This window comes from Rhineura floridana, chromosome 1 (assembly GCF_030035675.1).
Source record: "Rhineura floridana isolate rRhiFlo1 chromosome 1, rRhiFlo1.hap2, whole genome shotgun sequence".
NCBI classification, from domain to species: Eukaryota; Metazoa; Chordata; class Lepidosauria; order Squamata; family Rhineuridae; genus Rhineura; species Rhineura floridana.
The window spans coordinates 115,932,583-115,960,560 of record NC_084480.1 but is presented as its reverse complement, the minus strand read 5'-3'; the positions used below and the strand labels follow the sequence as shown (position 1 = coordinate 115,960,560).

The 27,978-nt window shown below is 41.4% G+C and overlaps 1 protein-coding gene across 33 annotated transcripts in view; it reads left to right on the top strand.

Moving 5' to 3' along the window:
• The window catches only part of MPDZ (multiple PDZ domain crumbs cell polarity complex component), a 179,347-nt gene extending 156,264 nt beyond the window's left edge, over positions 1-23,083 (top strand). For 27 of the 33 annotated variants that reach the window (XM_061629886.1, XM_061629896.1, XM_061629870.1 and 24 more), the window contains 9 exons: positions 1,317-1,464; positions 3,093-3,179; positions 5,271-5,367; positions 6,841-6,884; positions 10,338-10,460; positions 11,784-11,888; positions 13,897-14,009; positions 16,540-16,663; positions 18,468-23,083. In XM_061629886.1, the coding sequence (XP_061485870.1) occupies positions 1,317-1,464; positions 3,093-3,179; positions 5,271-5,367; positions 6,841-6,884; positions 10,338-10,460; positions 11,784-11,888; positions 13,897-14,009; positions 16,540-16,663; positions 18,468-18,614 (988 nt within the window). In that variant the 3' untranslated portion in view covers positions 18,615-23,083. Of the gene's footprint in view, positions 1-1,316; positions 1,465-3,092; positions 3,180-5,270; positions 5,368-6,840; positions 6,885-10,337; positions 10,461-11,783; positions 11,889-13,896; positions 14,010-16,539; positions 16,664-18,467 lie in introns of those variants that run through there. The other 6 variants (XM_061629991.1, XM_061629965.1, XM_061629921.1 and 3 more) reach the window with 2 other exon arrangements.
• The last annotated feature ends 4,895 nt before the right edge of the window (positions 23,084-27,978 follow it).

Here is a 27,978-nt window from a genome sequence, read left to right as displayed (position 1 = left end):
TGCAAAGCATCGTTGTCATTGAGAATTCCTGTCCTGTCCAAACTCAAAGAGGAATCAAATATGAGATGGTACCAATTACCGTACAGTGGGTTGTTCCTTTTTTGTGGAATTACTTTGTAGGCATGAAGCTATTACAGTCTGTTGCGGTGGGTATATTAAGACATTGTTGTGTCAACAAGCATTCCAGTAGGATTTGTGGGCAACCAGCATTCAAGCTATTATACTGAATTGCTGGGAAACTGTGATTGTTCCCCCTGCAAATATACCCACTTAGGTATGGAGTGTAGCTACATTTAATGGCCTTGTGCAATATCCAACACTGCAGTTCTGCTGGTGCACAAGTGAGCTTCCTCTTCTTTTACCCCTTCCAGCCCTCTGCACAGCCTCAAAATTTACTCTGGAGGGTTTGGGGACCCTCCGGTGCAGATTTTGGGAGCACATGAGGGGGAGGAGAGGAAGCAGAAGTTCTGCTGCACCAGCAGAACTATGCATGAAGCATTGGCAAGAACCTGTTGATTTATCAGTGACATAATTTCTCCAAATGCCATTTCTTTTGTTTTTTGTTTAAATCAACATTGAGAACATTCACAAAAAGTTGATAGCTCTATTAGTGCTATGCTGCCATGCAGCGAAAGGAATACATGTATTCATCTAATCCTTTGAATGCCACCATCCCATCAAAAAAGGATGGCAAGATACAGCAAGGCATCCCCAATACTGTCGTCGTATTCCATGCCTTTTCCCCTGATTTTGCTTCACACCCAGTCCGACACCATTTATTATATGGAAATGAAAAGTACACTGTGGGTGCTAGATTGATACTAGTGTAAATGACCACCTCCTAAGAGGTTTCCCCAAAAGGTTAAATGTTAGCATGCTCAAATCTGCCAAAACATACCCTCTTTACATACACAAACTGCTCCTACTAAATTCAACATGATGTCGATGCTTGGTTTTCACCCTTTGTGACTGCAGAAATATATTCATATTTGGTGTAAGGAGTAATAGTAACCATGGCACTGTTACCTCAAACATCCTTATTTGTGAGCACATCAAACAGCTGTATGATCTGCAATATGAAGAACAATCCTGTTAGGTTGTATGTGTATATAAGACAGAGAAGAAAGAATTGAAATCTCATCTTACCCAGCAAAATACTAGTTAGATTATTGCTTCTAAAAGCTCATATTTAATTAATGTAGTTAATGAATATGTAGTGGTCATATTCATATGTTTGTTGTAAGCTGCCCTAGAAGTGTCTCCTTGAAGGTCAGGGTAAAATGGTTTAAATATATACAACAATAATATTTTTGCAGGAATGACACTGGAGTGTTTGTGTCAGACATTGTCAAAGGAGGTATAGCAGATCTAGATGGAAGACTGATGCAAGGAGACCAGATATTAATGGTGAATGGGGAAGATGTTCGAAATGCTAACCAGGAGGCAGTGGCTGCTTTGTTAAAGGTAATGACAGAAGTATAGATAAAACTACTGCATAAATTCAGAGTTGATTCCAGGTTTTCTCTTTTCCAACATGGGAATTGCCAGCGAGGAGAGTGCTGTTGCAATTGGCTTGATTGTGGGCTTCCTATAAGCATCTGGTTGGCCACTGTGAGAACAGGATGCAGGGTTCTCCACGTGTCCTGTCCCACTCCTGCGCCCACTTTATTTGGTTTGATTTGGATGAATTACATTGATGAGGTCACTCCAGGGACACAGGTAAGCTCTGCTATCAGACTTCCCTTTAATGCTAGGGGTAAGTCTTGTGCAGGAGTGATCATTGAGGAGAGTGCTGCCATGCACTTGACCTCCCAACAGCAGAGCTGCTGCCACTTCTTGGGATAGAGGTCAGTGGGGAGGTCGGCCTTGTGTGGGTGCATAATGGGGTGAGCTGGATTGGTTTGCTGATATGCTCACACAGCTCCATCATCCCCATCACTTTGCTTCTCTCCCTCTCTGTAACTGGGTATGATTGCACTGCCAGGAGGCCAGGTGCATAGCACCACAGCATCTTATATTCTCTTAAGTGACATTAAGATTGGCATTTAGTTTTCTATATTTGTAAAGCAAACAAAATGGCTGTGTTAAGCAGTTCCTTTCAGAGATGTTTCTCCCCACCAATGCACCTTTTTTTCATTGTTGCATTCGTTATATTCAGAACTGACAGACTGGGGATTTAAAAGATGTTCACTTGTTCCGGAGATTAAAAAATATGCCACTTTTCTGATTTAGCACTACAATGCACAACCCACAGTGGAAACAAAGCTACTGTTTGGATGAAGCCCTCTTATCATTTCTGCTTGTCAAACTCAGGATTATATGTTGTGGTTTGAAGCAACTTGCAAACATCATATTGCTGTTATGTTTTCCTTGCTGGAAATTAGCAAGAAAAGTGTTGGTGCTGTGTATGTGGCACTTTGGGCAGGAAAAAAACACTAAGGTGTTACGGGACTAAGTTGAGACACTTATGTTGGTGTCACTAAGACACCAACAGTGTGCAAGTACTTGCTGAGTGTTAAGGTAGGGGCTAATGCAACCTTGTGTTGGACTCAAAATGTTCAGAAGCAGACCCTGGAGTTGTTGGAGGTGGTTTGGCTAGATTTTCTAAAACAGGTTTTGAATCCGATTCTTTACTTGGTGAACACATATTCAGTCTTTGTGTATTTTGGCACTGCAGTGATTTTTCTCATATGCCCTGTTAGATTCTGTAGTTAGAGAAGAGCTTTTTCCATTTAAAGCAGTACATCTGTAATTTTGTTGTGTCTGTTGTTCAAACGGTAGTTTGTTAATGAGGCATAGTTGAAATACAGCGGATGTCCTGTCCTTGTTATCAGCTTGCTTCCATAAAGATCTCTCTATCTCCTTGAACCAACTGGCAGGTATGGACAATGTGAAATCTATGTGTTCATTCATGATTGTAGATCAGGTTCGTGCAATCCCCAGCATTGGCTTATCACACAATTGAGGACAGTAATAGCCTGATTAAAATTGTGTGAAATGGCCCTTGAACTTCCTTTAACTGAGATATGCCTTTAAATCATTATACCCTGGGTTAAGGAATCTGTGTCTTACAAATAATGCCTGCTCTCTAGTGCTCATTAGGTACAGTCAGACTAGAAGTTGGACGAATAAAGGCAGGCCCATTCCATTCGGAGAGGAGAACGTCTCAGAGCAGCCAGGTTTGTAACTGCTTGCATTGGCTTCATTTGGAACCATCACAAGCATTGTTAAATTATATAAGCAAATAAAAAGGAATTTATTTCGCAGTGGCAGTGATTTTTCTATAGAGCCTTATCAGAGACGAATAAAACCCAAGGCAAGTACATAAAAAGCATTTTCATACTGGGTTTATTCTCGCTATTTTTTAAAAAAGAACTTAGATCCTTAAAGCTGCTATGTAGTACAGCCCTAGTCACAAGGCTGTGGAAGGCAAGGTACATCTACAAATGTATTGAAAATTCAATTGACATTTATCTGTATGATTTTTGCTGTCACAACTGAACTTATGGGGTACAATCTAGTCCCCTGTCCCATTCTTTCTATTCCCCTCCTATGTACAACATTCTGTATGCAGGAATATTCTGTTGCTGATGCCTCTTCTCACTGTTGGCAGCCATAGTGAAGATCTACATGCCTGATTGATTGGTCTGCCTAAGGGACAGAACTGATCATTGTCTTTTCTCTCTGAATGACTTTGCTACGTCTCCATTCAAGAAAGCTGCTGAGAACTCTGACTGAGTAGAGAAGCATGCAATAACTCACAGAGTTTCGGCTCTTTCCCCCCCCCCCAAAAAAAGTGCTTCCTTCTACTGACGAGATCAGACAATCTGCCAAGCTCTTACTCTGACTGCCCTAATATTCTGCAAACTAATAAACGTGCCAAAATTATTAGTACTGGGCTTCTGCTGGGAGGAAGGGCGGGATATAAATCAAATAATAAATAAATAAATACTTCTATTCCCATAGATATCACGTCTTTGAGCACAACTGGCAGACATGGTCCAAGTGAAATATTATTTATGGAATATGACAGAAATATGAGACAGTAGTTGAATTTGGATGATAAAATCTCAATAAGCCAAGATATGAGCAAGCTACATGCAGCGACTTCACTCCTTCCTCTGTGTGAACCATCTAGGAATCCACAGTTAACTGTAGTTTCCTGCTGTGTCCTAACTCAAGTTCAAGTTTCAAGTTTATTGTAGGGCCATAGGCCAACACAAGATACAATACCATACATATAGTATATATTAGTAGTTAAAACAATGTTAAAATTATGTAGAATTTAAAAGCGTTAAATTGTGCCAAAATCTAGAAAGCTCTCGCATGATGACAATCCAATAAGAATTCAATAAAGGCAGCTATCTTGTTTGTAATTCTGAGGCAAATTTGACTCTTAATTTTTGAACCGCTAATGCAAAGAGAGAAACATTATGAGTAATCTCGGGGTTTGAATCGGAGAGTAGGAGGCATATTTTGTCTGCTTCCATACTTGTCCTGCCGATATCTAACCACTTCCGTAGCAATTTTGCTGAAGGAATCCGATATATTGGACAATTTAAAATTAAGTGTGGAAGGTCCTCTGCTCCATTAAAACTGCAAATACATTTTCTTTGATCCTTAGGGATGTTAAATATTCTTCCCTCTCTTTCTGAGTTGGGGAGAGTAAAAAAACGAATTGCCGTAAATGCATGTCTAAGGGGTACAGGTAGTGTCTGAAGAAGGTAAGAGGAACAGGTGTGATCTTGCTTAAATCGCCAATACTAGGGAGCAGTTCGGCAATTTAAAAGGGACAAATGATCTAAATATTCGGAGTGTTGGGACATCTTTGCTCTTAGGCTTTTATGTGAATCTATTAAATTAAATTCTTGTATCGTTATATGATATCTGTGGCTTCAATTTTAACTCCCCAAATAGTTTGTGAATTTGGGTGATTTAAGCATAAATTTAGTAATTCCCTGTCTTTCTGTATCATGGAAGATCTTATAAATTTTAACAGTGTTAAGTGTATACGAGCACCTAATGCTGTGTGTCCTAACTGGGAAACTATGTTTCATGGTTTCCAAACAAGTTCGGGATGCTAAATCAACTTTAAACCTTGGCTTCATATGCTGGGTTGTAGGAAGGGAGGATTGAAGTGGTTACATGAAGTTCACTGATGTTTTGGCTTACTAAATCAAGATTTGATCATCCAGACATGGCAGTGTTAATGTAGAAAAAAAACTGGATTCAAGGAATTGGAGTAACCCTCAATGATGTAACTCTTTAAGGTCAGTGAGGGAAGTGGCAGCCTGTCATCATTCAGTTTTCCAGGTTCTGGATCCAACCCATCTGAAAGTTATTTAAACACTCTGAAGAAGAATTCCTGTAAGTATTACCTTTAACTAATATTTGCTCACTTTTTTCTGTGCTGTTAAATAAACATTATGCTCCCAACATTTGTACAAGATTTTGTGTTGTGTATGGCATGTATTTTGGACATGATCTAAGATTTAAAAAAGTGTTGGGAGTTGATTCTTGAGCATATACAGGAAATGTCATGGTATGACATGCCATTAGATCCCATCATGGAGCTATTTATATATTTAAAGTCCAGTAGTTCCATTACAAGATCAAGAAATGATTATTCACCTTTTAACAGCAGCAAGAATTTCCATTATTTATAAATTGAACAATAGCGATGCTCCATTGATACCAGATTAGTTATGAAGAATCTGGGATTGTGTGTGTGTGTGTATATACATATATATAAGAAGACAACAGATTTACTGAAACTTAAAAGTGCAGGTCTCTCTAGATCCTTATGCAGTACTGGGGGCAGATTAACAATCTATGAACTATGTTATCAATTAAAATTATAAATTAAAAAAAGATTTTGTGCTGAAGGTGATTTTCATGACAGGTGATTTTAAATGACTTCCAAAATGAACAAGTGTGCTCTTGAGCTCCTAGCCCCATTGATTGAAATTGCCCACTATGAATGAATTGTCTAAACCAGGGACTGGCAGATTTAAGTCTTATGGGACCTGTATTTTTATTAGAACTCTAAGATCTACCAATTGGAGACTGATGCAGTAGGCACAGAATTAAATAATTATGAGTCCAGGAATTTGTTTTTAAGTACCAGAACTGAATGGAGCTCATGGTCCTTCCACACACAAAAATCTGCTCCTGACTATCTTCTGCCCCCCCTTTTTTTCGTTTTACCAGTGTACAGTAGGGTCCCACTTTACAGCGCTTTGCTTTACAGCGTTCTGCTAATGCAGCAGTTGCCAATTGCAGAAAGGCCCCGCTCTTACAGCGCTTGTTCCGCTTTTACGGTGTTTTTTTGCCGTCGGGCGCCATTTTGGTCAATGTTAGTCAATGGGTTCCGCTTTACAGCGGGGGTCTGGAACGTAACCCGCTGTATGAGTGGGGCTCTACTGTAATGAGGGAAGGTCTCTTTCTTGTTACTATTGCTAAACAATTGGGAGTCAGAAAACCTTGCAGATCTGCTGCAAAACACAGAGCCCACCCCATTCTGGATAATCCAGTGTCAGTTATTTCTGTGCAGCAATTGAGCAAGTTCCCCATTGCCACTGTGGCACACAACCCTGATCTGTGAGTAGTAGCTTGATTACCATACAAATGTCATAAAGGAAAGAGAAAGGGGTGAATATCTGTTTTTGTGCCTTTAAGTAAACAAACCTGAAAACATTTATTCTAGTGCTACCAAATTTCTTAAACTGCTTTAAAAACAATGTAACTTTTTCAGTGTATAAAAATAAATTGTTTGACCTGCATGAAAAATGATGATTTGGAATGGAAACTCCAATAATAATAGTTCTGTCTTTTTAACAGTGGCATCTGAAATACAAGGATTAAGAACAGTTGAAATCAAAAAGGTAAGTAGAACCCAGAATCTGGTATAAAACTAGAGACAACTGAATATTGACTTGAATCATCAATATTAGATTGTATTTTATAAGTGATTTCTTAAAAATCCATTCACATCTCACACATTTTTGTATTTGTATAACACAAATTCACATTATCCAAGGAAAGAAAATTAGGCTTGCAGTTTTAAAAATCACTTCTCTACCTAATTTGTCAATATTTTTTTGAAAACATAGCAATAATTTATTTACTTGAGAATTGCAGAATCTGAATCTTCAAAATGTTTTGTCCCTTTAACATGAATCTGTTATATTACAAACATACCTTCATTTGCATGATTAACTTACATAGTGCTGTTGGTTACAAGCTAAAGAGCTACTGTTGGCAATCTGAAAAGCTTAAATGCACCCAATGGGCAGAGTTGCTTTGCTTGTTTTTTCACATAAAAAGAACCTCATGCACCTGCCTTCTATGACATTATTCTGTGCCATGTTATAAGCTGCCTTTGTAAGCACCTTCAGATTCAAAAACAATTTGCCATGTGGCAGGTGGAAGAAACACAAGTCCAAAGCCCCCTTGAGCATGCACAACTATTTGCAAAGCTGTTCATGTCCCTGGTCTTTGTCAGAAATATTAAGTTCATTTCAAAACATAAAAACATTGAACTTACTAACAGGAACATAACAAAAAGTAAGAACAAGAGCTGAGTTCAAATTTCATTTTAAACTACAGGGTTAACGTTTAGATAAATATTTGAAAACACGCAAAACATGAAGAAGAATAAAACTGGACAAGTGATTCTCTACCTGTTCCACTGTGGAAACTTTAACTGACAAGAATGCCTATTTTGCAACCCAGTTGCTATGAAACATGCAGGAAGACGCAGCTGCTCAGATAATGTGGCCCCATACCATCTGGGCCTTTAGATGCTGACATTAAAATTCTTGAGCTGAATACAGTGGCTAATAGAGCAGCAAGTCAAGCTCATACAGAAGAGGTGTAATATGTTTACAGCAATGCAAATTCCTTGCAGACAACAAGCTACTAGACAGTATACCAGTTGCAGCCATCAACTACTTAATGTTAAAGGTAACATTAATGGTTGCCATGGGCAGCCCAAAAAGAGGTGCTGGCACTTGGTACCAATGAGTACTATCACATAAAAAGTCCTGCATATACTGTTAAGAGGATTAACCAAAGAATACCTGGAAAATATGGGTTTCCAGAAGGACTTCAAGGGGTAGGGGGAGATGAATTGCCTCTAAACGATCCAGTAGGAAAGCTTTATAAGGTTTGTGTAGGTTCCTTTTATGCCTAGGTGCCTGTGGCTAGCAAATTGTGCTGGTTTATTTCCAAGGATGTTGTCAGCTCAGTTACAAGAGTGATTGTTCAGGGGCTGGCAGGAATAAAGAGGTAATCTGCTGTTCTGCAGTGACTCAGTTGCACTTCCTAATCCCTTAGCTGCTGTAAAGCAGGCGATCATGTGCACTGCACTTGTTCTGTTGGTGGTGGTTCAACATCTTTACCATTGGCATATGAGGCCACCATCAAAAATGCCCTGTCCTTATTGCCCCTGTCTAATTGATGGCACAGCTGAAAGCAGGGCCTCTAAGTCTGATCTTAAGCCCAGGCAAGTTTGTTCAGATGTAGACAGTTCTTCATAATCGGGATCACAGTGTGTCCTGGTCAAAGATCCCTCATACTGCTATTAATTTCTTTAAAAAAATAAAAGTGGTATTACATTTATTACATTCTTAAAATTAAAACAGATGTGAAATGCAATCATACATTTCATTAATAATCTTGCTTGGCCCTTAACTGGATCATTTTTTACTTGGCTATGTTGTGACTGCCTGATACAATCTTCAGCATCCAGATTATCAGGCACACTTTCAAAATTAGCTTTATACTCATGATTTAAATAAAACATGCTACTGGTCATCCACTCCAGCCCTCTTCCCTAAAATGGAATTACTATAGCAAAAATGCATCCCAAGCAGATGATTGCTAGTATAACTCTAAAATACTTGAAGAAATGAAATGTCACAGCCTCCCTATTTGGCTTGCTCTGTTGCTGCAGCTCCTCATATAACTAGGAAGACTCCCAAATGCTTAATCTGCATCTACTTTCCTGTCATTTAATCTCTTGTGTACTGAACCCAATAGATAGGACAAGAAGCAGGGGCTATTTTCTGATACAATACATAGACACTGGCAGTGATATCCTATTCTCCCTCATTTTCTTCATGTTTTTAGTACTGTTCCTTGGTATGACATTCAGCAAGTTTTGCTACGAAAGTTACTCTACTACAAGTATTCTTTAAAAAATAAAATTCACTGCAAAATTGTGTTTACTTTTCTAAAACTGCTCTAAAATGCTATTTTTAACTTGAAAGATATTGAGTAGGGAAATAACTTTGTTTAGACCAATTAATTGTTTAAAATTAGAACTAGTTTTTTAAACTATTAGTCTTAATAGAAGGACCCATTTGACTTGTTCCAACAAAGATTGTGAAGCAAAACTAGGTTTTATATGTTCTCACTTAATTGAACGTTGCTTGTGCAAAAAAGCACTAGAGGGAGCATGGTTTTATTTATATAGCTGTAGCATTGTAACTTACACAATAAAAACCGTGCTAGTATTGCAGTTAACAGTGCACTGATAAATGGGGCTATGTTTATTTACACTCTAGCCTTTCCTTTTCTGGTGTTGAATGGATGGGTTACACAGGATTAGGCCACTATGAATTTTAAATACTAATATGTGGTGAAACAAGCCAGATGTTGTGCAGTTGACAACCCACACAATCAAGAGGGCTATTTTGAGGGTTCATTGCATGAGTATTTCCACGGAGGTCTCAAAGGAGAAAATGTTTTGAAGACTGGGATGTCCATCCTGTAAATGGATTTCCATCACTGGACATAAATGCCATGGGCATTATTTCAAACACCTTAATGGTTGGGTGTCATCGCTTCTCCATGATCTGTTTTCTCAGTTACCCACGTATAGTGTTTCTACACAGAGTGTGGGCACTTAGAGGATAGTAAGAATGTTGTCTTGGTTTGTAAACTAGATTTGAGTACTAGATTCTGTTCCAGTACAAACAGAATAGCTTTGAACCAGTGCCTAAATATAACCCATCTTAGATGTGACTGGTAATTCTAGGTGTCACTATTGTCACCTGCCTTAAGAGACACAATTATAAGATTTTGCATATAATGCATTTTTTTTTATAGGGGAAGGGGTATGCTACAACCATGAGCCTATTATCCACTTAAGTTCCTCAGTCACAATTTAGAACAGGAATGGCCATGCTGGCTAGGGATGATGGGTGTTAGATCCAACAACATCTGAAGGGCCACAGGTTCCTCACCCCTGCCTTAGAACTTGTACAAAATGATTTGAGCATTGAACATGACAGCTTTTCTTTTGTTGTGGTTGTTCACATAATGTGCAACAGGGCCCTTCAGATTCCTTGGGAGTTAGCATTGCCGGTGGAGTAGGAAGTCCTCTTGGAGATGTTCCAATTTTTATAGCCATGATGCATCCAAATGGAGTTGCAGCTCAAACTCAGAAATTGAGGGTAAGAAAAGAGTTAAAAACCTTGATAATAAAATGTTCTAGCTTATATAGATCATGTGTGTAGATTATAGGTTATTTTTACCTGCGTGTTAATTACATAAAATGATTTTTTAGCATGTCGGTGAAACTTACTCTGTTTACGTATTTGTGCATAATAATTAAATATTGGCTTTCTTGGGGTCAAGGTGTCAGTGGGTCCAACAAAATGTCTGGAAAACTTGAGAGGATTGCAGAAATGGGAATAGCTCACATAATTCACATCAAAGGAAGAGGGCAGGATTTTTTCCTGACCCCTTGCTACCCTGAAAATAGTTTCCGGTTACAGAACACATCTTGGAAGGGATGGTCTTCAATGCAACACAGTGCAGTTGTGTTGAAAATGAACAAATGTGGGGTGAGAATTTAAACCTACTGAAATTGGTGCAAGCAGACTAGAGATGGGCACAGCCCAACTCAAGCAGGCTCTCCAGCCTGATTTTGCCACACCCTCACAAGCAGGGGGTGTGGCAGAATCAATTTTGTTGATTTTGCTCACATACACCACCTGCTGTCCTGTATTTGGTTTGTATAAAGACTGCTTTGGAAGGCTGTATTCAGGAGCGGGGGGGGGGGCAGGGTTGCCTCAAGTGCCCTTTGCACTGTTGGGCATTTGTTTGGTAACAGCAATTTTTCATGATGCAGACTCTTATATGGGCCCCTCCTGCCACCAAGGAAGGGAAGAATCTCAGGGATTACTCTGTGCATCCACAAACACTTGGCTCATGGCCACATCATACATTATACTCTTACTGAATGACCTCTTAAAGGCTCCCCTCCTTGTCTGTTTTTCATCCTGAAGGAAGGAGGAGGGTTTTTCTATTATTCCTACAAGCAGCAGAGGCTGGAGAGTGGCTGAAGTATTCATTTGCCCCTTGCCCCATGTCCCCAATACAACAAGAGCTTCCACTATAATCACATACACTCAACAGGTTCAGCTCATGCCAGAGAAAAGAAAGAGTTACTGAGAGAAATTTCCCATCTGCCTTCGTAGTTGGCAGGAAGAAGATGAGGGAAGAGCAGCCACCGTCAGAGCAATCTTTCAAGACCTTATTTTTGAATGGTACAGGCATACAGTAGTTTTCTGAGCTGCAATCATTTAGCAAGCACTTGGCAATACAGAAAATGGAGCTATGATGATTTGCACCACCTAAGGAAGTGATCTCAAACCTGTATTGTAATGGGAGGAAGGTTGCTAAAAGTCCTCCTTACCCAGTGTCTTTGAAATGGCTGACTTGATACTATTAATGTCTCTTCTCTTTTCCCATCACCCTCTCTTATATTCCAGGTAGGGGATAGGATTGTTAGCATTTGTGGAACATCTACTGAAGGCATGACTCATTCCCAGGCTGTCAGTTTGCTAAAAAATGCTTCGGGCACTATTGAAATACAGGTAAAACAAACTAACGAAAAAGAAAGATTGCCTGCAAGAGCGGTTCAGAACATAGATTCAGACTTTGTTTTCAGTGATGGAAATTATGGCCTACAAGGTTCTGAAGAGAATTTAGCTTTCAGTGGCTGTAATTTTTTTTACATATTTTGTTCATGTAATGGTTTATACCTTTTGATGAATGGTTAGTGGCCACAATGCTTTGTTTTACTTTTTTCAGCTAAATAGTAAGAGGTTTGTAATCAGTGTGTATCTAGATTTAGCTTTGGGCTGCAATTATAGGCAATGGAATGCACAGGGGAGGATGGTGAGTGTAACTAAAGTGTTTTGCAGCTGATCACATGGTTGAACAGGTAAGTCTGTTTTAAAGGGAAAGGCATATGCCCATTCCACTGCGTGATGAGGTGCAGTAAGTATTTCAAAACACCTTTCAAAGCACAGATACTTCTTTCCGAACCATGGAAGCCCATGTAGTTTCATTTTGTCATGCCTGTAAGCCATAATTGGGTAGAGCCTGCTGTGGAAAAGAACTCAACCTGTTCTGATTAGATTCACAACTTCTAGCATCAAGCTCAATGGAAACTCATTCTTCCTGTTTGCAGCCTTTGTGAAAATCTTAAACTAGAGCTGTGTTTCAAGTGTTTTTTTAAAAAATGTTTTTTTGGGGGGGCACCAAAACAATGTTAAGTTGGAGATACTTTGTGGAACGCCTCTCTCGCTATGAACCTACCCGTTCACTTCGTTCAGAATCTAAGGCCCTCCTCCGGGTACCAGCTCATCGGGAAGCCCGGAGGGTGGTTACTAGATCTAGGGCCTTTTCTGTGGTGGCCCCTGGGTTGTGGAACAGCCTCCCCGAAGAGGTACGCCTGGCGCCTACACTTCTATCTTTCCGGCGCCAGGTAAAGACCTTTTTATGCTCCCAGGCATTTTAATCTTTTAATTTTCTTAATCTTTCTACTTTTAACATGTATCCTTCTTAATTTGTGTTGTATTTCGTTTTTGTTGTGCTTTCTGTTGTTTGTTTGTACATGTTTTTGTGATTTTTTACTATGATATATTGTATTTTATCTTGTTTGTTCACCGCCCTGAGAGCTATTCTGCTAAGGGCGGTATATAAATTGAAATAATAAATAAATAAATAATAAATAAACTTGTAAAGGCCTTGAATACATTTAACAAACGAAAGGTTACAGACAACCTGATAACATGTGCAGGGTCAAACAGGAAATGAAAATCAGTGTTGGTAGGAAGATGACACACACACACACTCTGACCCCCTGTTTGTGGGTCATGCATTTCTGTACCCTAAAAGAGGAGTTCTCTCACAATTCTCAGAGAACTGCAGGTGCAAATCTATCTCTGAACAAGAATGTATGAATAAAAGAAAACAATAACTAGGAGCATTTGGTAGGATGAGATGGGGTGAAAGGCATAAAAGAACCTAGTGACATCTAACAGTATACAGCGTTCTGGGTGCATTTGGTGAATAAGCAATGAGGACACAGAAGCTGCAGGAGTGTAGCTGATGTTACGCCATGCAGTTTAGCCGATTTCCTGCTACAAAATCCTGCCCATTCTCACAGGAGCACCCCTGTTGTTGTCCAGAGCAAGGAACTATATGTCTGGGTCTCAAGCCAGAAACAGTAATAGTGCTACTGGGTTTGTAAACCACCTAGGAAATGTTTCATATTTCCTCCCCATCTTGAAGTATACTTGCATGTACATGTAAAAGATCTTGATCAACACCTGAAGTGGAGACTTGCACACTTCTCTCAGTGACATGCTCAATCTCCTCATGTGTCTCCCTGTAAGGAGTGTGCACAAGTCAGTCCTTTGGATGTTACAAAAAAAAAAAGTAAGAAAAGAGCAGGTAAACACACCCACATATCTTGACCTTCTCCAACTCCTCACCTATATGCAACATCTGCAGGACTATGGTGCTCTTCTTTGCATGCTCTTTCATATGAAAATTTGTATACTCATTTCATATATGATAAAAATGAACCTGCAGGTCGTAGCTGGTGGAGATGTCAGTGTCATAACTAGCCAGCAGCAGGATCCACCATCTTCTAATCTTTCATTTGCTGGACTAACATCAAGCAGCATCTTTCAAGATGATTTAGGGTGAGTGCCTATACTGAGGCTGATGTTTTAACTTGCATCTGTTTGCATTTGGTTGCTGTTAATACTACAATAAGAAAACTTTTAAAAAGTAGAGTCTTAAAATTAACATCGTCTTCAGAGCACCAGGTCAACCTATTGTACACTTGAATCCCAACACCCTGTAGCTGTTCAAAAACTCTTTGGCACATTAGATTCATGTGAATGTGGAGGAGTGTGGTTGAATTTATGGCTTGAGATTGTCAGTCCCCTTTCTGCAGCTTCTACTTGGATGTCTTCAATTACACTGGATAATTTCCTGGAAGACCTGCCAATTTTCAAATTGTGACAGCGCTAGACCTATGAAATGGGGGCAGGAGGAAGGTTGCTTCAAGTTCTGTGCCTTTCATGAATGTGATAAGAATGTACCATTTGATGTAGGAAAGTCTTTGGCAGGGTTTGCCAAAGTTGACGGGATCTGACAGAAATAATAGTGACCATACATAGCTCTAGCTATGCAAAAACATAAGATTTGCCTTGCTGGATCAGGACCTGAAACAGTAATAGGAGTCCATGCCAAAATGCATCAGAATTAAAAGGCACCAATGCACTTTCTGTGTGTATGTGTGTGCGTGAGAGAGAGATGGAGAGAGTAATCAAGAGCACTTAGAGCACATGTGGACAACCCATGATTTTTAGCTGCTCTCTGTGCAGCCCACCAAGCCTCAGAGACTTCCACCCACTTTTCCCAGCTGCTGGGAAATGATTGCTGTTCCTGCCGTGCTAAGTATCACAGGAGCAGCGATCCTGGATGCATCAGTATTACCGGAGATTGCTATGATCTTGGATGCATCAGGATCACTGGAGGAGCAGGGAAGGTTAAACCCTCAAAGCTCCAGTAATCTTGATACAGCTGGAGTGGTTGTGGTGGCAGTAGTAAAAATGTGTGTGTGAGAGAGGGAGTGAATGAGTGGGGGGTGAAGGGGGTGGGTGAGAGAAGGGGAAAGGTTGTAAGCCTTTGTGTGTGTGTGTGGTTGTGTCTATAGAAAAGTAAAAGGAGGGGGATATTAGCCCTGCCCACTGCCAGATTTGGTCCTGCCTATTAGCATTTGTTTTTGTATATCCCAAATGAGCCCAGGTTGGCAAACACATCAACAAAACAATTAAAAAAGCATTCTGAAAACAGTTAAAATCACTATAAAACACAGTTCAAAACATTCTTTCATCCAGTGATCTCTGGGTTGCAAGGAACAGCCCCCTTCGGCCATCAAATGCCTGGGAAACATGAATATTTACAAATTCCTCCTAAAAGTCCATAACAATGAAGACAGACTGGGGAAGGCATTTCACAAACAGGGAGACACCATGGAAAAGGCCCTGTCATGAGTCAGTACCAACTGGGCAGGGCTCAGTGTCAGCACTACCAACAAGGCCCCGCCTGCTGATTGTAGGCTCTGAGATGGTTGATACTGGGGAAGCTGCTCTTTTAAGTTCTTGGATCCCAAGCCATTTAAGGCTTTATATGCTAGTACTAACATCTTTAATTGGCCCCTGTAGCTCACTGGCAGCCAGTGCAGCACTTTTAGGAATAGTGGTCTGTGGCCCCATCAGACTGCCCCACTTACCAGCCTAGCAGCTGCTTTCTCCACTAGCTGAAGCCTCCAGAACATCTTCGAGGGCAGCCCCACATACAGTGCATTACAGTAGCCAAACAGGAAATCACCAGAACATGGACAACGGAATCCAGGCTATTCCAGTTCAGGAATAGCCATAGCTGGTGAGACAGCCTAAAGTGGGCATAAGCGCTCCTAAGCACAGAAGCCACTTGGGACTTTAGTGACACGATGGCATCCAGGAGTACTCCCAGACTATGAATCTCTTCCTTCAGGGGGACTACAACCCCTCCCAGATCAGATCATACACCTAATTTCTGAACCACCCATCCACAGCACTTCTGTCTCATCAGGTTTCGGCCTCAGTTTATTGGCCCTCATCTAACCCATCAGTGCCTCCAGACACTTGTCTAACACCTACACAGCCTCTCCTGATTCAGATGGAATGGATTCATCAATGTACTGATGACATTATGCTCCAAATCCTCGGATTACAGCTCCCAATGGTTTCATATAGATGTTAAGTAGCATCGTGGACAGAATGGACCCTTATGGGACCCCGCAGGCCAGAAGCCATGGAGCCAAGCAACAATCTGCTTGTCCTTCTTTCTAGTAGCAGCTCTGCAGAGAGCAGAGGAGCCACTGTTATACAGTGCTTCTAGCTCCCACATCCCTCAGTCGCTCTAGAAGCATACCATAGTCAGTGGTGTCAAAAGCTGCTAAGAGGCCAAGGAGAACCATCAGCGTCACATTGTTCCTATCTCTCCCGATAAAGGACATCAATCAGGGCCACCAAGGCTGTTTTGGTTCCAAAACTGGGCCTGTGTTCCAGACAACCCAGGCATCTCTGCATATGGCCCTTGAAGCCAAAACATTTGCCTGTTCCTAGTTTAGTTGCTAGACTTCTATAAAAGAATAACTACTTTTTTCTTGTGTTACAGACCTCCACAGTATAAAACCATCACTCTGGATCGAGGACCTGATGGCTTGGGCTTCAGTATTGTAGGCGGGTATGGAAGTCCTCATGGAGATCTACCCATTTATGTTAAGACAGTATTCGCAAAGGTATGTGCCAGTATCAAATGACTGTCACTACTCAGAATTATCATTTCAAATACAGATATACACTTTGTATTTATTTATTACCTGTTATCTGTCCCCTAAAAGATATATGTTCCAAAATGGTCACCAGAAGATGATCTAGGCATTCACAGTCACACATAGGGTGAATGCCATTGCAGTCACCCTCTGCTCCTTGGCTTTGAAGCAAAATGAAGAGAGAGGGGAAGACTCAAAGCCAAATGTAGAAGGGATAAGTGCATGCATGCCCCTCAGTGATAATTTGATTGTGTCAGCTGGGATATCAGTGGTGGCACGGATTTGAGTTGTGCATAATTTGCCTCCAAGAACAGTCATAAGGGGTAATTATTAATATTTCTAGAAGTGGTTCATACCACCTGCTACCGACTTGTCCTTTTTATTCAAAAGTTACGTTAAGGAGAAATAGTTTGCATTTATTCCACACATCTTTCTTTTCCTTTCTGAGACTGGGAGAACACAGAGGCAGTTTTCCATTCTGACCCTGAATGGGTTGAGGCCTTGCTTCACTAACCTTGAATGACATCAAGTGCTTTGTGCCATTCTTGGGGCCTCCAAAGAGAATTAACATTGGAGAATAAAATGACAGCATGTGCAAATAGAGCAGATAATAACCAACTATGTCATACTCAGAGTAGACCCGTAGAGATTAGGTATTGATTTCAGTGGGTCAGCTAACCCCGAATACTAACCTTTATACCTCTTCTAATTATAGTCAGCATGGATTTTTTGCATTCCGCAATGTTAAAGTGAAAATAAGCTCATTTCAAAACAAATCCTTACAAAACTTATAGTCCTGAACTCAGAAACGCTTGCTTAACAACCCTCTCAATTTTCATGGCAATACACAAAACAGTCAGAGAGAATAGTCAGAGTTCTCATAATCTGTTGAAATTAATTAAAAATCAGCCATGTTCACAGAGTACCTGTAATCCTATTACTGACCTTGCCCCATACTCTGACCTTCATCTTCTGCAGTTTAAAGGTTTTTAAAATGCCTGGCTGATTTTTATTTAATTTAAGAAATTTTGGCTTGAACTCAATGATAATGTTGGGCATGCTCAGTAAGAACCAACTGTCAGTGTTCTAAAAGCCAGACTCACAGCTGCTTGGCTTGGCTAATCAGGGGGCCACACCCCCACCAGACTTTGCTTTCACAAGAGACAGTAAAGGGGGGAAGCCTGGGGTGTGTAGTTTGTGAAGGGTGCTATGAGGAGACTCCTATTCCCCTGACAGAGCTCCAGTGGCCAGAGTGGTTTAACAGTCAGCTGCTCCGATTGAAGCTATGTGTGTGGAACAGGGCATCTCCTAGCATGATTGCACAGGAATAGATCCCACTGAACTCAAAAAGCATACAAATGATCAAACCTGCTCTTCCCTCTTCCATGTTAGCAAATTCTTCCAAGCTACACAGGGAGTGGATTGGACTGTGAAAGACCAACCCAAATTGGGTTTGCATTTTTATAAATTTTTACAAATGTGTAGGACAGTACAATATCTCAAGAGAGGAGGTCAGATCTCCTGCTCCCCTGGTGCATTCACTATAGCTGCCCAATTTCCCTGCTTTTAAAAGTTTGATAGAAATATCTGTTGGCTATAGGTACATTCTTAAACCACAAGGTTTTTTGCCTATTAGTGATTTTATTATTGGAGCAGAAACAATCAGCCCAGCTCTGTTTTTTGTTTTTACTGTTATATAAGAAGATACCACCACATAGTGCTGCGATTAGTTGTAGGCACAAGTTGGAACTTGGTTACTTTGTTGTTTCAGGGAGCCGCAGCAGAAGATGGACATCTGAAGAGAGGGGATCAGATCATTGCAGTCAACGGGCAGAGCTTAGAAGGAATTACCCATGAAGAAGCTGTAGCTATTCTCAAAAGGACAAAAGGAACTGTGACACTAACTGTTCTCTCTTGAACCCTCTCCTCAAAAATTTGGGTCTGCACAATTAGTCTTTCCACATTCCACACAGCAAGGAGAGTTCTCTTGCTGCTATAGCTGCCAGATTCTTTTATATCATGAGTACAAAAAAGCAACAAATGACCTTATTTTTATACACAGTAGAAATATTTTCTTCCTGTCAAATTGCAGAGGTAGGTTTCTGTAGTGTAGGAGAGTGACAGAAGAACATGAGAGCTGCACTAATAGAATCACAATAGGAAGAAACAACACAAGAGAAACCATATAAAGGAAATTTCAGTAATCAGGAAGTATGTGATGTGCAACTGTTGAGGGATTTCTGTTCTGAAATTCTGAAAATGTGTTATCTTTGGTTTTGGCAGCACTGAATTTCCAAATTATCAGTTAGCCAGTCAGGACCTCCAACAGCAGAGGAACCTCTCAAAGGTGAAATTCAGTGAGTCTTAAATTTACTGCTGTTGTTTTGCCGTGTTCCCAGTGGTGAAACTTGAAGAGACAAACTCTTCTCTCATAATATTGCTGGGGAGCAACACTTTTTAAAAGGCAGATGTTAGAAACATGCAGGATATTCATGAGAATCATAGGGCTGGATGACCACTTCCTGATCTTTATTAATTAGTAGCAAAATGTTGATCACTGAATGGGATATGTGTGTTGGTAATGCCTGCCTTTGCAAAGAGCCCAGGGACACACTGCAGTCCCTCTCCCTTCCCTGTGGGATTCCTGGCATTGAGATTGCCAGGATCAGAGGTGCAGACCAGGTTTTTCTCATGGCAGCAAGTGTCTTACTTTCCCCCATAGGAGTGAATGATAACTATTCAGAGAAAGTATAGGAATGCACTGCCTCTGAGGAACTTTGGTGAGGGCAAGCTTTTGCCCTTTTCAGTGGTGCATCTGTTTACTTTGTCCCACATAATTAAATGAGAGCCATTGATTCTCAAAAGCTCTCATCTTTAATGCCACATCCCAGGTTTTGTTTCATGGTCCAAGAGTGTAATAAGCCTCCTGTCTATATAAAAACTGTCTATATAAAGCACACGCCTAATAGTAATTGGTGAAAGTAGTAATACTGAACTCTAGCTTAAAAATAAAAATATAGCATTCAATATATTGTTGCAGAGGAAAAAAAATTGAAACTGGACTGCATTGATTTTAGAAGACAAATTTAAAGGCAATTATTTTAAAGAAATTAATTGTGTAATTTTGGCGCCTGGCTTATAATATTTGACCAGCCTAGGTAATAATATTCCAAATTGACATTTGAGGCGACCACAATGAACCAGAGGCTCAGCTGAGTTCCAGAACTCCAGACAGAATCAAGGAACAGACACTTTGATCTTGCATGGAATGTTACCCATCTCAAGAACTAGACATTTCACCCAACCAGTTAGCTGCCATATATGTCTATCAGAGTGGCTCCATTCTTTACTCCAAATACATAATGTCCTTGTACAGGTGCCTAGGAGCCTACAATGCAATTGCTGCAGAAAATATGGGGCTTCTCTCACTGCTTTGCTGCATTTAAATTCTCTGTAAGAGCAATGATGAAGCCTGCCCATTGCTCTGCCCATTATGACTTAATTTGGATGTAAGAAGGATATTCCTGCAGCTGAGATGAGATTGTGGTCCTGGAGTTTTGGGGGTTTTTTTCTTGCCATTGAGGCATGTGGGTTTGCCTCACTTGCTTAGGCTTTAAGACAGGGGTTAGGAACCCGTGGCTTCCAGATGTTGCTGGACTACAACTCCTGTCATCCCTGAACATTGGCTCTGCTGGCTGGGGCTGATGGATGTTGGAATCCAACAACTTCTGGAGGGCTACAGGTTTCCCACCCAGTCTAAGGTGTAATGTCTGATATTAAGTCAGACTGTTGGTCCAGCCAGTCTTATACTGCCAACTCTTGAGTGTGGCTCTCCAAGGCTTCAGTCTAGGGTCCATTTCATTGGAGATTCCAGGGTTTAAACCTTTGAACTTGCTTTGGACAGCGCAATATGCTGTGCCATTGAGCCACTCCAACAGTGAATCATAGCTGATTTGTATAACCACCAGCAGCCATCTTGTTCACATCTGCTTTCTCTTTGTGATACCTAGAAGTCTTAATGATATGGGTTAATACCAAGGCAGGTTGGTATCTTAAGAGAATGGGTTGTTTTAGATTATTATTCTCTGGTTCCTGCCAGCCCTATGAACTGATGCTTGCATTGTTGTAGTTTATCTTACAAACCTGTAAATTCTGCAATATTGGGAACATTTGCAAAATTCAATAGTAGTGTTAGAATGCAAGTCAAAGAGAATGTAGTTGATCACCAGCTAGGAGTATAAAAACCCAAAGGGCACATCTAGCCTGAGTTTTTAGAAAATTAAGATTGGCTAAAGCCTGTGTGTTCCTATTGTTTTTATGTGATGTAAATCTGAGTGTACTTCAAATAGTTGGTACGCTCTGTACTTAGAAGCAAGTGCTGTTTTTAATTACTGCTCTGTTTCACAGATTATTTATGTGGAAATTAGTATACCGTAAAGAGGCATGAACTTTCCTGTGGTTGGGCTGAACAAATGTCCTGGAATGTCCCTCATCCCAACCACTGTCCAAGATTAGCGCATCCTCCCCCAACTTTCAGCTGTGGAACTGTTCAAGTTTAGTATTCTAGCACTGTGCATGTTCAGTTTGAATTAAACCTACCCGAATAGCCCACAGGTCTGGAAAGTGAAAGTGCAAGAAATACCCCAAAAGTAGTTCCAAGATGCTGCAGGTAAACAAGGAACATTCATAGATTACAGCCTAGAACAGGGTCTGCTGATTCACACATACCCAGAGAATGGTGAGGGAGAATCAGAAAGGTAATAAATCATGACTCAGGTAATAAGTGTCTGCCAGCACAATCCTAAACCAAGTCTTAAGTTTAATGGACTTGGGCTGCAATTCTATACACATACATATATCTGAGAGCAAGTAACGTTAAACTCAATGGGGCTTCTGAATAGATGTGTAGGATTGCACTGTTACTCATGTCTTTACGCTTGTAGCCTGCAAATCATTTGCTACCCACTTCACTGACGTCACTCACCCTCCAAGGCCTCTCTTATAGCACCCTGGGTTCCTTTACCCACTACCTTTGTTCATGCTACATGCTGACCCACTTCAGGGGAGGTTCTCATTCTGTGAAACATTTTTCCACCTATGATATGTGCTACCCTTCAAAGATTTGAGATGGGTGGGATATTTGCCATTATTTTTCATGGGGGAGAGACTGCAGAGGGAAAGCACCCAACATGAATTCAAGTCACCCACAGTCTTCCTGCCCCCTCCCCACAAAACATCTCACATCTAGGCAGTGGTAGGAGTGCTCCATTTCAAGCCTTTTCACAAGTCCTTAATGGCTACAGTGTTGTATTCTGTCTGAAAAGTAGCATTTTTTATTCCTAATAATAATCATGATGTAGCTAATTAGATTTGTCTCTGTGGTTTTTCTTGAAAGGAAAGGAAGCTACTTCAGAGTGTGAAATGCATATTCAGGAAGTACTGTCTTCATTCTGAATTAGCTTTGTTAGTCCCCACCAATTAGCTGTGTGTAGGCATTACTGTTACTATGGAGGGCTAGTTTTAAAGTAAAATATTACACCAGAGCTGCAGTCAGTTGGGACTATGAATAGCACTGAATCAGGATGACAAAATTAAGCTTTTAGAAGTCTTTCAAGAAACATTTTGCTTACTCAAAAAACAAAACAAACAAAACCCTTTTCACACTGGAAATGTTCACTGGAGAACATTTGGTTCTGCACTAGACTTTAATATAACACTCCAACATTTACAGCCAAATTAGGAAAACAAATGTGTGTAACTTCCATAGAAAATTTAAAATGGCAAAAATTTGGTTTTTCTTCCTGCAGCAATATGTTGTCTTTGTTCTTACGATAACTTCAAATCATTTGATGTAAAAAAAAACCCCAAACAAAGAGCAAATATTATAGAAACAGAATATATTTTATCTGTCTTAAAAGCACAGGTGTTTTCTGTTTCCTACTATTTCAGGAAAATGCAGAAGGTTACTGACTATATTTAACTGTTGCTACTTTATTACAGAGGCAATTTAAAAAACAAATCTCAATTAGAAAACTATGAGATATACATTCACTTTTTCTCAGAAAAATAAGGTTGGAGAGTTTTCTTCAGCTATTAGCTGGTAGCTCAGTGCCACATAATTAAAAATAAGTTATTGGTATCGTTAATTACTTTCAGATGTTACATGGGCTTAGAGAGAAAGAGAGTCTCTATAACATATAACTGGAAACAATCAGTGTTGAATTATTGTCTTGTATGCACTAGCAGTTTAGAATGTGTTATTCCAATCTTACAGTATGTGCAACCACTTGAAATATTCTCTATATTTGTAACAGATGTAGTGTACAGATATTTTATTATTGCCTTTGTGTTTAAATGCAGAATTAGTTTAATAAATGTGAAGCTATCTGTGGTGAACAAGTGAAATTTCAAGTGTCTTAGCAGTTCATAGGAACATGAATTATACTGCCTTATACTGACTCAGAGCATTAGTCCATCTAGTTCAGTATTGTCTACATTGACTGGATGTGGCTGTCCAGGATATCGGACAAGGGACATTCCCAGCCCTACCTGGACATGTGCGGGATCTAACCTAGGACCTTCTGCATGCATAGCCGATACTCTTTACTACTGAGCTGCATCCCTTTCCCCATTTTGATATATATTTGGGAGCTGGTCTTCCCATCCGTCAGAAGAAGCTATGATGTTAATTCTGCCAATCTCGAGTTTACCACGAACTATGCTCAGCTCACATGATCGTTTTATCTGCTCTTGGTTCACACACATCTTGTGGCAGGTTGTCATAGCTCCCAAAAATGGATATTGCTGACGCAACTAATATTAAATTAATTATGTGTCTAGCATTTGAGCTCAAACAGCTGGAGAAGAAATAGCATAATGTGGTGCTGCCTGATTTCAACAGATTGAATTTAGTAAATGTAAGGATAAGCTGGGCAAAGGAAAGATGAGTAGAATCAAAGAAACATAGAATAGTAGAGGTGAAAGGGGCATAGAAGGCCATCAAGTCCAACCCCATGCTAAATCCAAATGAAAGCATGCCTTGACAATTGGCTGTCCAGCTGCCTCTTGAATGTTTCCAGTGTTGGAGAGCCCACCACCTCCCTAGGTAATTGGTTCCATTGGCATACTGCTCTAACAGTTAGGAAGATTTTCCTGATGTTCAGCCAAAATGTGGCTCCCTGTAACTTGAGCCCATTACATGACCTGAACTCTGGGATGATCAAGAAGAGATCCTATCAAATATGTACTTTCCAAAACAATATAAAAACTGAAACAGAGCCACTTACTCAATTTTTGCAGTGCAGTTCTCCAACAAAGCGATGGTTACAAAAATGCATTAATTAGAATACACCTGATGGGACACTCATCTCCATACATATTGAATAACCATAGAATGTATTGAACCATAGAAGAGGGCAAGGCTAACTACGCCTTGTTCCTTGCTGTCACTCCTCTCATAGATGGGTTCCTTGTTGCTCATCTGCTGTGCCCACTGGCCTGTGTGTATTGTTGTTTGATGCCAGATTGCCACACAATAAGGCCACACATCCATGATTTAATTGTGGATGAAGGTGCCAATTTGGTGTGCATTTCCGAGACCTGGGTGGGTGAGCTGGGAGAAGTTGATCTGACCCAGCTTTGCCCACGTAGATACTCGGTGCAACACTAGCACAGGCTGCAGGGACGGGGGGGGGGGAAGGAGTTGCTGTGGTCTACAGAACTTCCATCTCTGTCATCAGGAAACCACTCTGTCTTGGAGCTGGCTGTGAGGGCCTGCACCTGGTGTCGGGCCAAGGAGACAATAAAGTAGGGTTGCTGCTTGTGTACTGTCTACCCTGCTGCCCAGCAGCTTCCCTGACTGAGCTGGCGGAGGCCATCTTGACTGTGGTATTGGAGGAGCCCAGAACGATCGTCCTGGATGATTTCAGTGTCCATGCTGAGGCTGCCTCTAGTGTTCCGGTTGGGGACTTCATGGCCTCCATCACAACCATGGGACTCTCTCAAGTTGTCACTGGCCTGACGCATAGGTTTTTGCTCCAGATGGTGGAAGGGGTAGTCTGGAGATGGGGTGGTGGATGTCACCCCATTGTCATGGTCAGACCACTTCCTAGTGAAGTTTAGACTTATGGCTCCTATCATCTGCAGGGGTGGTGGACAGATTAAGATGATCCACTCCCAGAGACCAATGGAATCCACTGGATTCCTGAATGCCCTGGGGGAGTTCCCAGTAGATACAGCAGGTGACCCTATTGAAGCCCTTGTCACACTGTGGAACAGCGAGGAGCGCCAGGCTCTTGACACGGTTGCCCCCGAGTGCCCTCTCCGGCATTGTGGAGCCTAGTTTGCACCTTGGTACACCAGTGAGCTAAAGGCAATGAAACAGGCTGGATGACGGCTATAGCAGAAGTGGCAAAAGACATGCTGTGAGGCTGATCGAGCACAAGTAAAACATAACTGTGCCTACTGTGTGGCGGTGAGGGTGGTGAAGAAGGCCCACTCTGCCTCCATCTCATCCTCAAGTAGCCGTCCAGTGGAGGTTTTCTGTATTGTCGGGTCTGTTGACATCAGCTCCAGGAAAGGTAGTCTTCGACCCTTCTGAGGCCCACTGTGAATTGTTTGCAAGGCACTTTGAGGGTAAAGTTGCTCACCTCCGTAGCAATCTTGATGCCCCATCCACATCTACTGTAGTCCCCAATGAGGTGTCCAGTGCAATATCTGCTGCAACTTCTTGGGAACGGTTTCAGTTGATGCGGCCTAATGACATAGAAAAGGTGCTTGCTATGATGCTGCCGGCAACGTGTCCTCCTGACCCTTGCCCTTGTTGGCTTATTAAGCTTGCCAAGGGGGGTTGACTGAGTGGATCCAGGGTGTGGTCAACGCATCATTGCGGGAGAGGGTGGTTCCAGCCACCCTGAAAGAGGTGGTGATCTGACTGCTCCTGAAAAAGCCCAACCTGGACTCTGGTCTGTGACAATTATCGACTGGTTGCAAATACCCCTTTCTTAAGGAAGGTGATTGAGAGGGTTGGGTTGCAGTGCAGCAATTGCAGGTACTCTTGGATGAAACAGATTATTTTGACCCATCCCAGTCTGGGTTCAGGCCTGGTTGTGGGACTGAATCAGCCTTGGTCGCCCTGATGGATGACCTTTATCGGGAGAAGGACAGGGGGAGTGCGATTCTGTTGCTCTTACTTGATCTCAGTGGCTTTTGATACCATTGACCATGGTATCCTTCTGGGCTGACTTGGTGAGATGGGTATGGGGGGTACTGTTTTACAGTGGTTCTGATCCTATTTCCAAGGTCATTTTCAGAGAATAGCATTGGGTGATTGCCTTTCGGCCCCCTGGTAGTTGTGCTGTGGGGTGCCGCAAGGTACCATCTTGTCCCCCATGCTGTTTAACATCTATATGAATCCCTTGGGAGCAGTCATCAGGAGATTTGGGGCAAGGTGTCAGCTGTACGCTGATGATACCCAGCTGTATTTCTGTGTAACATCTGAATCGGGAGAGGCCGTGCAAGCCCTGGACTGCTGCCTGGACTCGGTGGTGGGCTGGATGAGGGCCAATGATTTTTTTATTTATTTTATTACATTTATATACCACCCCATAGCCGAAGCTCTCTGGGCGGTTCACAACAGTCATACATCAAATACAATGAACCACATATTTAGACAATTTATAACTTCTTTAAAATTTTTAAATTCTTAAAAAGCTAAAAAACAATTTTAACACATACTAAAATGCCTGGGAGAAGAGGAGAGTTTTAACCTGGCGCCGAAAAGATAATAATGTTGGCGCCAGGCGTACCTCATCAGGAAGATTGTTCCATAATTCAGGGGCCACCACTGAGAAGGCCCTTTTTCTTGTTAATACCCTCCGAGCTTCCCTATGAGTAGGGACCCGGAGGAGGGTCTTCGATGTTGAGCGTAGTGTATGGGTTGGTTCATATCGGGAGAGGCGTTCCATCAGGTATTGTGGTCCCGCGCCGTATAAGGCTTTATAGGTTAACACCAGCTCTTTGAACTGGGCCCGGAAACATATAGGCAGCCAATGCAAGTGGGCCAGAATCAGTGTTATATGTTCGGACCGCCGGGTCCCTGTTATCAATCTGGCTGCTGCATTTTGCACGAGCTGCAGTTTCAGAACCGTCTTCAAAGGCAGCCCCATGTAGAGCACATTGCAGTAATCTAATTTAGAGGTTACCAGAGCATGAACAACTGAAGCGAGGTTCTCTCTGTCCAGATAGGGACGTAGCTGAGCCACCATCCGAAGTTGGTAAAAAGCACTCCGTGCCACCAAGGCTACCTGTGCCTCGAGTGAGAGGGATGGTTCTAAAAGAACTCCCAAGCTACTCCTTCAGGGGGAGTGTAATCCAGAACAGAACAGGATAAACTGACTCTCAATCCTAGCAAGATGGAGGCACTGTGGGTTGGTGGTTCCTGAGTTCAGATAATTGGTCAGTTGCCTGCTTTGGATGGGGTTGTACTCTGAAAGAGCAGGTCCATAGTCTGCGGTTGCTCCTGGATCCATCCTTGTCACTAGAAGCTCAGGTGACCTCAGTGGCTAGGAGTGCCTTTTACCAGCTTTGGATAGCCTTACCACTGTTGTCTACGCACTGGTAATCTCTAGGCTCGATTACTATAATGTGCTCTGTGTTGGGCTGCCCTTGAGGTTGGCCTGGAAGCTGCAGCTGGTGCAAAATGCGGCGGCGAGACTGCTCACTGGGACTCACATGTCACCCCACTGCTGAAAGAATTGCCCTGGCTGCCAATTTGCTACCAGGCCAAGTTCAAGGTTCTAATCTTGATGTACAAAGCCTATACAGCTTGGAACCAGGATACCTGAAAGACTGTCTTATCCCTTATATACCCAGTCGATCACTGTGCTCTGCAAGTGAGGGCCTCCTGCAGATACCATCTTATCAGGAGGTCCGTTCTGCACAACATAGGAAACGGACCTTTAGTGTGGCGACACCTACCCTGTGGAACTCCCTACCCTTAAATATTAGATAGGTGCCATCTCTGTTATCTTTTTGGCGCCTATTGAAGACCTTCCTCTTTCAACAAGCCTTTTAAGTTGAGAACTTATCCCAGTCTGCATCTGTGTTGAAATTGCTTTTTAGTAAGTTTTGAAATCTTTTTTAAAAATATGTTTTTAACCTGTTTTTAAAGATGTTTTGAAAGCGTTTAAAAATGTTTTTAAAGATGTTTTGTTTTAATGTTTTTTAAAGTCTGTTTTTATGATGTTTTAAAGTGTTTTTAGTGCTTTTGGCCAATTATCAAT